This window comes from Camelina sativa, chromosome 6, assembly GCF_030686135.1.
Source record: "Camelina sativa cultivar CO46 ecotype springtype chromosome 6, ASM3068613v1".
In the NCBI taxonomy this organism is placed as follows: domain Eukaryota; kingdom Viridiplantae; phylum Streptophyta; class Magnoliopsida; order Brassicales; family Brassicaceae; genus Camelina; species Camelina sativa.
In genome coordinates, this window is record NC_141885.1 from 24,163,311 (window position 1) to 24,175,254 (window position 11,944).

The window sequence follows — 11,944 nt, forward strand, 5'->3', positions numbered from 1 at the left end:
CTAATTAATTACTTTTTTTGTAACAACTAACAACACTACTTTTATTTCGTATAGAGTTTTTTTTTTAATTTCAAGAAATTGTTAATATCACCATTTATTATTGTGATAAATATAATTGTCTTTGTCCACTTATTTGAAATTGCAACCATACAAAACCATTTATTGATCTTTCCGCCATTGATTATGCTTTGAAGTTGAGTACAATCTCCCTCCATGGCGTTCATAGTCCATAATAAAAACACATCTACAAAACCATATGCCTTTTGACACACACTGAATGCGAGGCATGTTATAACATAGCTTTACGTTCGACTTCAAGTGGGAGACGTTGCTTTTACTGATCCAGCCGAACAGAACTGGCCATAAGAATCTCGTAACATGCATGCAGAGTCACCCTCTTCTTTTGCTTTCCCATGTATCCTTTTCTTATAAAATATATGTATCGAATTATATTAGATCATGCACACATGTTACTAACCATGCACCTAATCAAAAGTATCTTTGTTAAAAAACTTTAAACGTTATCTTAAGGACTAAGGACTTCTTGGTGAATTTATGGTTAGATTATGCAAATAGTTAAAAGAAAGAGTACTACTACTCATCAATACTCAACTAATATTGGACCCCCAACTAATTAAACTTATTGTCCTTTAAAACGAAAACTCGACAGAAATAGGTTAATTGCGTCATTACAGTTACGTCTCCGGGGTATTTATGTCAAATATAACATCCCCTTGCAAAAACATAATTACACACCTAAGTAACATTAATAACTCCGCCTTGAGAAAAAAAAACAACTAAAGACGAGACAGAGAGAGAGAGAAACAGAGAGAAACTGAAATGGCCACCATTAGAGTACCAGACCAAGTTCCTTCTCCAGCTCAGGATTCTGAAACTCTCAATCAAGCTTTTCGTGGTACGTACGTTACATTCATAGATTATGAGAAGCATTAAAGCATTTGTGTGTGATTCGAATCAAAACTCAAAAGTTCTCTTTTTTTATTTATTTGTGTAGGTTGGGGAACGGATGAGAAGGCTGTTATACGAGTTTTAGGACAAAGGAACGAGAGCCAAAGAAGGAAGATTAGAGAAAGTTACAGAGAGGTTTACGGCAAAGATCTTATCAATGATCTCTCTTCTGAATTGTCTGGTGATTTCATGGTAATTTACTGAAACGTTTTTGTATAATCCGTAATCCAAAGAGTTAGATAGAGAGAGATTAGAGTTCTAAAAACATGTGATTTGATTGAATATGGTTCGTAGAAAGCTGTGGTTTCGTGGGTGTATGATCCAGCAGAGAGAGACGCAAGGCTTGTGAACAAGATTTTGAACAAGGAGAAGAAGAGGAAGAAAGGGGTGGTTGAGAATTTGAAGGTTATTGTAGAGATCTCTTGCACAACTTCTCCAAACCATTTGATTGCTGTGAGAAAAGCTTATTTTTCTCTCTTTGACTCATCTCTTGAAGAGCACATTGCTTCTTCTCTGCCTTTTCCTCTTGCAAAGGTTATTCCTTTTTTTTCGAAATTGGATTCAAAGTTTGGTTTTGTTTAGGTGCCCTCATGAGAAAAAGCTCAAATTTTGATGGGTTTGATTTGTATGTAAACTACAGTTTTTGGTGACGTTGGCAAGTTCATTCAGATATGGCAAAGATAAGACTGATGCAGAAGTAGCTACTATTGAGGCGGCTATGCTACGTGAAGCGATAGAGAAGAAACAATTAGATCATGATCATGTTCTGTACATATTGGGAACCCGTAGTGTCTACCAGCTCAGAGAGACTTTTGCTGCTTACAAGCAGAGTTATGGGAACACATTTGATAAGGTTCAGATTCATGGTTTGGTGGTAGCTTTGTTCTCGTATGTGTTTTGTTTTATTTTCTTGGATATTTTACATGTTTGTGTCTGGTATGGACAGGATGTTGATGGATGTCCGGGAGATGCTGATTTGAGAAGTCTATTGCAGGTTGCAATCTTTTGTATTGATACTCCTGAGAAACACTTTGCAAAGGTAATATTTACATTGAGCAAGATTAGATTCAAAAATGATGGTAGTTTGTTCCTCAAGTTTGTGTTTGTTGTTTGGCAGGTTGTAAGAGATTCCATTGAGGGTTTTGGAACAGATGAGGATTCATTGACGAGAGCGATTGTAACGCGTGCAGAGATTGATATGATGAAAGTAAGAGGGGAGTATTTCAATATGTACAACACAAGCATGGATAATGCTATCATTGGTGACATTTCTGGAAATTACAAGGACTTCCTCATCACCTTACTTGGATCCAAAATCTGATCTATTCAGTTTTTATATTCTTTGGCTTTGCCTGTGACTTGTATAATCAAATGCATTGTGTTTTAAAAAATAATAAAAAAAAAAATCTCTTGATTCTTGAACTTTTAAAATCAAATTAAGTCTATGTTTAGTATTGTTGTTTTTGTAATAATTAACCAAAAACCAAACGAGTCACACACATGATCCACCTCTGCTCTGCTTCATTATGTGCCACCAACCTTTCCACATAATTTGTAGGCACAATTATCTTTACTATATTACTTCCAAAAAGTACATTTTAGTAACATGACATGTTTTTGACAAATCTATACTATTAATTGGGGAGTACAAAACAAAATTTTGGAAAGAAAAAAAAACATATCATAGATTCATGTTGCCAAACAGGTCCAATTGCTTATATAATTAAAAATTAAAAAATAAACAATATATGGTAAACAAAAACTGTAATTCGAAAATCTAATATTTATGGAAATAATAATTACAAAATTAATTATAAAATTAAATTACCCGATATTTTTGGAAATGGTTTAAAGTTGTTACCATAAAAGCAAATTACTAAATTTGAAATTGTATATATATAACGTAAATGGTTTTAGATTTTGAGATATTTATAGAATTCTAATTTAATTTTTAAATATTATCTTTTATTTTAGATTTTTAAATGTTCTTAACAAAAAAACTATGTTAATTAATTCATCTTAATACATATGGAAAAAACAGAAAAATATGAAAACCTTAGTATATATTTACTATATATCTATACTATTAAAAGGAAAATATTTTTAATTAAGTAGACATAGAGATAGAGAATATTACATGTAATGCCATTAGATTAAGTCTTGAAACGCGCGGATTTCGGATTGACCCGGAATATTTGTATTCGGATCGTGTATAATGTGATTGAAAGAATTAATTATAAATGCGTATACAAACAGATTTTTTCAAAAAATGAATTTAATCAATTTGTTTGACATATAAGGAAATCACAATTTAATTTTACAGCCATATAAATAGAACCGAGAATTACTCAATATCTTTGAAAGCTATTTAAAGTTTGGTTCCATAATAATCAAAGAATTAAAATCGAAAATTATATATATATGTAAACATATTTGATTTAGTTTTATATTGTGAGAAATTTACATAAATAAAAAATCAATTTAATACAATTAGATAAAAATAAATAATTTTTTAGTTTAGATTTTGCAATATTTCCTAAACGAAAATTAAGTAATTAATCATGATTAGTATAGATAGAAAGAATTAAAAATCGAAATTTTATATATGTAAAAAAGTTTAATTTGATTATATTTTAAAAGATATAGAAAAGTGTATGTAGAGTCTCACATTGGCTAAATATATTTATACTATTAAAAGAGAAATATTTTTCACTATATAGTCATAAAGTTCTCTATTATTAAATGTAATGTCATTCAAGTTAGAACAAAAAAAAATAGAGAAAATGGTAGTTTGGTCAAAATAAACTCGCGGATCCTATGCTATCCGGTTTGAAAGGATTCGGATCCTACCCAGCGGGGTAAAATAATAATACTAACTACAAGCATATTTAATACCTAAAATCACTCAAACTATTAATGCATTTAAATGAAACTATCCAATTACAAACAACTAATTTAAAATTCAAATTTATAAAAAGTAAATTTGTTACTATCAAAATCAGGCAACTAAATTTAAACTTATATACGTAAACATATTTAATTTAGTTATATATTTTTAGATATTTACGAAAACAATAAATATATTTAAATTATGATTTTCTTTTCTTTTCCTAAAATCTATATACCAAACTTAAATGAAGGAAATCTAAAATAATGACGAATATCTGCTTGTGTTAATATATTAAAAAAATTTGTGTTAGGAAACTCTAACTAATCTAATCACTATATAAGACGTATCAAACTCTTACATTTCATTCATTCACAAAAATGTTTTCGAGCATCAAAGTTTTGAGTTTTTGAATTTTCTAACTTTTATTTTTCATATTGGAATAAAAGTAATTATTTGAAAAATAAAAGTTAGAAAATTCAAAAACTCAAAACTTTGTTTGTAAATTAGTGTGTTTGTAAAACTCAAATCTAAAACTGTGTTTGTAAATTAGTTTATTAATTATCTTTTAATAAACCGATCAAATAATTACATCAACTCCGAAATATTTGTGATCAAGAATTGCCAAAACTGAAAATAACCACAAAGCAACCAAAAGAAACTTTGTGATCCTTACTATTTATAATTAAAAGCAACATAAAATCTCACCTATATATATAATGATATACCTTTAGAACGTATTATAAATAATTATTATATCAAACCATAATATTTTATTTTGAGCTAATTTATCTATTTATTTTCCTCGAAAATATAATTTTATTTTTGAATTATATCGACGTTTACAATCTTATATGTAACATGTTTTTTTCAAAAGCTTTAAAGTGTGTTTTACAATATTAAATTTTTAAAAACTAAGAAACGTAATGCAATATAGATGAACCTGACATAAAATAATAAGAATAAAAAAATCAACTAATTTTGTAATATTGTTTTATTATATGATATAGAAATATACTATGAACTATATTTGTGTTTGTCCCAAATGGTATTTTGGTAATTTTTTGTATTTGTTCCATCCCGTTTCCAATCGAGAATAATTTTTTTTGTCTATTATCGGAAATGTCATATATCGAGAATCTTCACTATTGGAAATGCATTCTCTATACAACTAGAATTCAGGTACAAGATGAAACATGAATTACATATACTCTGAAATATTTGTATCAAACATGTTTTAATTATTTATATATTTTTTTACATACACTCTTATGTTTTTTTAAAACAAAAGTTATAATATAAATGCTATATAAAGTCATTATTTTTGGGTACTCGGTGTACTAATCGGTTCTCAAATTTGTAACCCGCACCGACCCGAAGCCAATAGTACCCGAACTAAACCGAACCTATATATTGAAAAATACCTAATAGGTTATATTTTTCTAAACCCGTTTAACCAAACTTGATCGGGTAATATCCATACCTGAACGGGTTATCCGAAGGTCCAATCCTACTAAAAATAGGTTTGCAAAAATATTATGTATATACATTATATATTGCAAATCTGATTACAAATTTAAGTTTTGAAATTAACGTACGTGCGGGTCAGAACCTAGTATTACATCAAATTGCCATCATAGTTAGTTCAAATTCAAAATATTAAACATCATTAAAGGTAATTTAGACATTTAAATAGATTACAAATTTATAACATTACTTCCTAGTCAACATATACATAACCATATGCAATCTCTTAGATACGTCATTATATGAAATATTTAATATTTGTTTAACATGTTAGACTAATTAAATATTCTTCTAATAACATATACAACAACTCATGTTTGTATTTGGTTAATATACCATGTTGATTTAGAAAAAAGTAACATGATTTAATCTTATATTTCTCAAATTATATTCATAAAATCTCAAGCTTTTTGATATTTACCTTACCATATTAATTTTCATTAAACATTATATTTCACCTCTTATCTTTGTATGAATATATTTTTATGAAAAAAATAAATCATCATATTATCTATATTATCTTTCTCCGTATATGTTATTATATGATTTTTTATAAACAAATAAAAATGGTTCAATATTTATGGTAAAAAAATTGTAACGAGTCAAATTACCACTGAATAATATTAATATATATTCAACCAAAATTCGGATCAGATTTTTAATATTTATATTTAGTTTTGTACATTTATTTGGTTAAAATGTATAATTTTATATTTAAAACATGATATTTTTTTTTTTTATTATTTTGTAATTGATAAATTAAATTTTTAATAGATTTTCGGGTCGAGGTTTTTTTACTTTTTACTGTAGGGGTTAGAAGAAATATTAACTTTTCCTTACTTTTCGTCCCGAATATATAAAAAGAAAAGAAGAAGAAGCTCTAGGAATCGTGAAGAGTTCTTTAGAAATTTCTTTTTGGCTAGAATTGGTCTACGAGAATTGGTGAGTGGCGTCGTTCCTTTCGAAATTTGCGTTTGATTATGTAATACCGAAGTGTTCTTTCTCATGTAAGTCTCGTGTTCTGATGTCGAACTTTTAGGTTTTACAACGAATTTGATTTGTAAATTGATGATTCGTTGATTTTTGTGGGTTTGGGTAGCTGAAATTAGGAGGAATCAAGGTGAATTTTTTGATTTTTGCCAAATTGTTTTCAGCCGAGATGGAATCGACCTCTGGTGTTGTGCTGCATCCATTGGCGGCGGGATCGCTCAGATATTTTCCAGGGTCAGTGAATTCAATATATTTACTTACTTAGTAGTCCCTTCCCCTTTTTGAGAGTGAGTTTTCCCGGTCGCTCTGGTCAATCGTAAAAGTCTGAATATTTTTTTGTAGGACATCCTCTGGTAAGGAGGGCATGAAAGAAGAGGTTGTGCGACTAGGAGTTGAGCTCTCACTATCTATTGCTGAATCCATGTTCTTGCTGTCTGATGACATTTATACTTTATTATGGTTCTGCTATAAGTTATGGAGAGATGTAATACCGTACCGGAATCCCGTGTTAGAAAGGGTGCTTCGTGTTATATCATTATATCTACTCAAAAGATATCAAACCGAGGAATGGAGTGTATCGTGATGGTGGCAATTCGTTCCAATGGGAATTGATCAGAAACACATGGAAGTATTTTTCTGACGGAATCATAGTTTTACATCGCCTGGATATGGTTCTCAGAAGAATAGATAGCTCCTTTGATGACAGACTATTATCACCCGCTATTAAAAAATACAAGCAAGAAGTGCTGAAGAAGCTAGAGGAAAAATTGAGGTCCGCAGAGGATGTTTCAGAGGCGCATGGGTTTGCCAGGGAGACGTTAGAGTCTAACATTTTTGACTTGTGGAAATCTCTATTTGATGAAGAACCAACACCCAGAGTGGTAAGGACTAGGATTCTTAGCGACCTGTTTACACCTATTTTGGGCAAACCAGTGCATAGCGAGATACATGCACTCCCCGTATGTTCTCCTTACATTCTAGGGTTAGTAGTTCCACTTAGCCCCCTTGACAGTATTGCTTACTCACTCACTCGGATCAAAAGCCTTCATATTGACTTTTTTTTTTTGTTTTGCAGGAAGGATTTTGCAATGCAGGAACTGAAAGAGGAGGTTGTGCGACTAGGAGTTGAGCTATCACTATATATAGCTGAATCGATGTTTTTGCTGTGTGATAACATTCGTATGATGTTACGGTTCTGCTATAGACTATGGAGGGATGCAAAAAGGGACTTGATTGGTGATAGTCCCGTGGTGGAAAGGCTGCTCCGTGTTATTCATTATGTCTACACAAAAGATATCAAACCGAAGAATGGAGTGTATCAGAATGGTGGCAACAATTCGGCCCATTGGGGATTGATCAGTAGGACGAGTGAGAGTTTTGTCGCTGGATTTAGAGATCTGGATAGCCTTGTCTTGTTTCTCAGAGCAGGAGAAATATGTGGACGAGAGTTTATGTCTAGTATTAAAGAAGAGGTGGAGAAGGTAGGGGAGAAGTTGTTGTTTGTGAAGGCTGTTTCTGAGGCGAATGGGTTTGCGAGGGATGTGATGGAGTCAAACTTTTTGGACTTATGGAAATCTCTCTTTGACAAAGAAGCCAAGGAAGCAACACTGACTCTGAAAGCGATAAAGAATGGGATCCTTCGTGACTTGTTTCTCCCTCTATATAACGAAGCACCATAGCAACTAGTTTTATTTGGTATTTTTGGCTTTTAGATTTCCCATTTTGCAGAGAACTCAGAACAATCTCATCTAACTTAAGTTACGTATGCACACATTTTTACTCATTTAGTAAATGTTTATCTTTCATTTTTACTTATTTCATCTTAATTTCACTTAAATTCACAATTATCAAGCTTCAACGTGTGTAGTTAGAACGAGAGAGAGAAACTCCTAAAGACATCAATGCTACAAACACATTCTTGTCTGTCAAAGTTCTTATGCATTCTTATGTTCTTAAAATTACCAAAGTTCTCCTGCACATTCCAATTGCCCATTCTTGTCAACCAAAGTACCCATGTGCGTGTGATCTGTTCACTAAATCAAATAAAGAAAGCATGAACGAGTGAGGCCTTGAACAAATGCACACGAGGATCGGAAGAGGTTGCTTCCAGTTGTAACTTGTAAGTAACTCTCTATCAAACTTCTGTCCTTGAAGCTCGTTCATCTATGTTTTTCATCAACGCTGTGCACATAGGTGAGTAAGTGTGACTGGTGTTACTCGTGATTTACATTTTTTATATTCAGAAGGAAAAACAAATAGACTTGCCTTTTCTGTTTCTGCAGTCTAAAAAGTGAAAACAGAACCCATACATTAGGGTGTAGTTTCTTGTGGAAACTGGCTCGATGGTCTCATCTCCACTCATGCAACACCAGAGAAGAGTCAGAATACCAAGAGTTTGGATTCAAGATATGATTTGCCAAAAAGATAGCCTCAAAAAAGATATTTCTAATCAACTGTAAGCCATGTGAACTTCTGATCCAACTGATTACACTCAATAGAATCAGGTCAGGTGAGTCAATGTACGCAACATTTAAGCATCGATGCCTTATATCTATTGCATGCGTTGTGTTTCCATCATTTTTCTCTGTTGCATATAAACCAGTTTTTAATCTTGATGTGTATTGTTTTCCTTACGCATTGCATCAGCTCTAACATGACCAAAATGTACTCTCACCTCCATTCTCATGACTGTGATCAGCCTTTTCTTAACTTACTTCTACAACCCGCTTTAGCTTCACCTCGGTGTGATCCTCATTCAGAATTCTAGGAACAAACACACAAAAAGAAACATCTTCTCTTATGTTTTCGTTTCCCATGACCTCATCGTTCTCATCGTACATGTTGTATAACATCATCAATATTAACCGAAACTCCCGGAAACAAATCATATCAGAAGAAAACCAAACTGGGAATCAATAAGAAAACAGAACATGGAGCAGAACAGAGAAGCAAGCAAAACTGAGTAGTTAGAACGAGAGAGAAAGTGGGGAGAGTCTGAATATGGGGAGTCTTCCACGTGTGATAAGAATTCACACGTGTGTAGTTAGAACGAGAAACTCCAAAACTTTTTCAAACTTTAAAAGTAAAAAAAAAAAATCTTACACAAGAACAATGAAAAAGAAAAAAAATGGTCTTCGTAGTCTTCATCTCCAGTTCAATCTTCTGATGAATAGAGTGAAGTTTGAATACCTTCAAGAAACTGCAAGCAAAGAAAAAATCAAACCTAAACCGTTTCTGCATTTTTTATTACCAAAACTTATAAAAAAAAGTAATAAATAATTACCCTTTGGGTAGGCCTGATCAACCTCCTACGAGGTGGCAAGTCCTCATCTGCATCTTCATTCTCATCTTCATCTTCATTCTCATCTTCATCTTCATTCTCATCTTCATTTTCATTCTCATCTTCTCCGACTCCATCTCCATCAACTTCTATCATCTCCTCGTCATCATCATGGAAATTTTGTTGCTCACCAAAAAAACTCGAAACCCTGAAGTTCACTCGGATTAACCTCCAAATCAGCAATATTAGTCGGAATAGCGAGTTTGTCAAAGCAGAGAGGACTTTCTTCTTCAGGATGAGAACCATTGTCCAGTTCAGGTACTGAGAGAATGCCAGCTGACTTTTTCGGGAAACCACAGGGCTTTTGAACATAGTTCAGCGAAGGCTGTTGCTCCAAGTCTTCATTTTCATCTTCTCCGACAACATGATTACTGCCAGCTGCTTCATTAGTCCCTTGAGCCACATCACCATCAAAATCGAGTTAAGCTACTACTGGTTGAACACCACTCCTCCTCCCTTCAGCCACATAAAGCTGAAGTTGGGATATCACCTTCTCGCAAGTCTCAAACTCGTCCGTCGCCAAAGACTTGGCATAAGTCTCAAAGAGCAGAGAAATTTCACGATCCATCTCTCAGTAGTACCTAAAGAGAGCAAAAAAAAGCAGACCAAAAAGTTATGTTCTCTTCAAATCTACGATGCCAAATCAAAATCAAAACTAGTCAAAACCAGAATCAATATCAAGAACTCTGGCGAGAGAGAGAGAGATTGAGAGATTGAGAGATGACATTAGACTAAAAAGTTCTCATCTAATCAAACGATGCCAACAAAAATCAAAACTAGTCTAACGAAAACTTAGTCTAATCAATTCCAAATACTCAGTCTAATCAAAACTACTCAGGCGAGAGAGAGAGAGAGAGAGAGAGATTGAGAGGTTGAGAACAGAGATACGGATGATTTGAACAAATAGTTATGTTCTCTTGCCAAGAAAATCAAAATCAAGAACTAACGAAATCAGAATCCAGTCAAGAATCTTACCGGCGGCGAGAGAGAGAGAGAGATTGAGAGAGAGATACGGATTTGACGTTAGGGTTTGAGAGGAGCGAGCGAGAGGACGTTGGGGTTTGAGAGGAGAGGGGTTTATAGTAGGATGGGACCCAGATGAGAGGAGGAGCGCGATGAGAGACGTTGAGAGGGTTATAAAAAATGGGCCCCAGCTGCAGTAATTTTTTTTTTTAATTTAATTAATCTAATCACACCCAATTGAGTCAACCATAGCAGAGACTTCTGAATCGAGTCAATGGCCAGACACAATTCCTCACTTCTTTTTTCATGAAACCAACAGCGGACTGCAATTTACACGATCGCAATCTCCTCCACACAAAGTCACTCGTCTCTACATTCCCTTGGAGATAGGATTTCCCAACTCGCCATAAGCCGCTGTCACTGCTACCCATTGTATGTATACACATCATGTCCTGTGAATGTAAGAGAATACGTGAGTCTAATGTCCGGTCCACCGAAGTTCAATATGCTGTCCTCTGTTGCTACGACCACCATAAGCTGCATTGTGTCACCTTATTCTTGTTGCCCTGAAGATGTAACAAGTGTAACATTGTTAATCCTTACATCTAATCGGGAAGACCACATAATAAACTACTTTTCAGTTATATATATAACCGGACAGAGGTACAAGAGATTCAACAGAGTCAGTCTTAGTCATAGATTCTTTTGCACTTAGACAGAGAGATATTCACTCTCTCAAGAACAAAAGACTGAAACTCATGGCTTTATTTTCTTACACTTGGCTTTAGACAGAGAGATATTCACTCTCTCTCTCAATAATGTAACAACAATATCAAACAAAAAAAAAAAGTCTTTTCAAATCCCTCAACAAACCAACCAAACCAAACCAGAGGGCCTTTTTTCTTTTTCTTTTGGTACAATAAGGCACCAAATCTGACTATAATTTTCTGATTAAGTTAGAATCAAAAAACAGTAACAAAACACAAAATGAATCTGGAAGGAAGAATAGTTCATGTAAACGTTAAGAAGTAAAAAAAAAAGACAGAAAAAAAAAAAGAAAAACTCTACCTCGAAACTGAATGCTTGAGAGTATTAACAGGGCTCAAGATCTTTGTTGCTAGAAATTTTTCTCGAAACAGTTTTCGGATCTCTTTAGATTTGTATAAAACTCTAGCAAGGAAGATACGAAGAGAGTTGAGGAGGCGGCTGCGGATACCAACGAAAGCCAATACTTGCATTTTTTTTCTTCTTTTCTTTTACCTTTTCAT

At 33.1% G+C, this 11,944-nt stretch overlaps 2 protein-coding genes and 1 non-coding gene across 3 annotated transcripts; 2 read left to right on the forward strand and 1 right to left on the reverse strand.

Moving 5' to 3' along the window:
- The first annotated feature begins 222 nt into the window (after window positions 1-222).
- LOC104792687 (annexin D3) lies at window positions 223-2,423 on the forward strand. The gene is made up of 6 exons (XM_087453786.1): window positions 223-916; window positions 1,016-1,161; window positions 1,264-1,503; window positions 1,610-1,822; window positions 1,916-2,008; window positions 2,087-2,423. Exons 1-6 carry the CDS (start codon window positions 841-843, stop codon window positions 2,288-2,290), a joined length of 972 nt encoding a protein of 323 aa, XP_087309912.1. The 5' UTR covers window positions 223-840; the 3' UTR covers window positions 2,291-2,423.
- A 3,832-nt stretch (window positions 2,424-6,255) lies between these two features.
- On the forward strand, window positions 6,256-8,188 carry LOC104792689 (uncharacterized). Its single transcript, XR_015559425.1, has 4 exons — window positions 6,256-6,325; window positions 6,538-6,607; window positions 6,716-7,355; window positions 7,449-8,188. It is a non-coding gene; the product is annotated as an uncharacterized LOC104792689 (transcript).
- Window positions 8,189-9,262: 1,074 nt separating this feature from the next.
- On the reverse strand, window positions 9,263-11,937 carry LOC104792690 (uncharacterized). The gene is made up of 4 exons (XM_087453787.1): window positions 11,745-11,937; window positions 10,689-11,242; window positions 9,657-10,294; window positions 9,263-9,572 (listed from the first exon to the last, which is right to left on the reverse strand). The coding sequence occupies exons 3-4, from the start codon at window positions 10,023-10,025 to the stop codon at window positions 9,528-9,530; spliced, it is 414 nt and encodes a 137-aa protein (XP_087309913.1). The 5' UTR covers window positions 10,026-10,294; window positions 10,689-11,242; window positions 11,745-11,937; the 3' UTR covers window positions 9,263-9,527.
- Between the last annotated feature and the right edge of the window lie 7 nt (window positions 11,938-11,944).

Excerpts from the sequence above, each read along its gene's own strand:
- LOC104792687 (XM_087453786.1), top strand. The coding sequence starts at position 841 with ATGGCCACCATTAGAGTACCAGACCAAGTTCCTTCTCCAGCTCAGGAT. Across the intron at positions 917-1,015 it reads TCTCAATCAAGCTTTTCGTG|GTTGGGGAACGGATGAGAAG; the intron begins GTACGTACGTTA and ends TTATTTGTGTAG. Across the intron at positions 1,504-1,609 it reads TGCCTTTTCCTCTTGCAAAG|TTTTTGGTGACGTTGGCAAG; the intron begins GTTATTCCTTTT and ends TGTAAACTACAG.
- LOC104792690 (XM_087453787.1), bottom strand. The coding sequence starts at position 10,025 with ATGTTCAAAAGCCCTGTGGTTTCCCGAAAAAGTCAGCTGGCATTCTCT. Across the intron at positions 9,573-9,656 it reads TGATCAGGCCTACCCAAAGG|TTTCTTGAAGGTATTCAAAC; the intron begins GTAATTATTTAT and ends CTTTGCTTGCAG.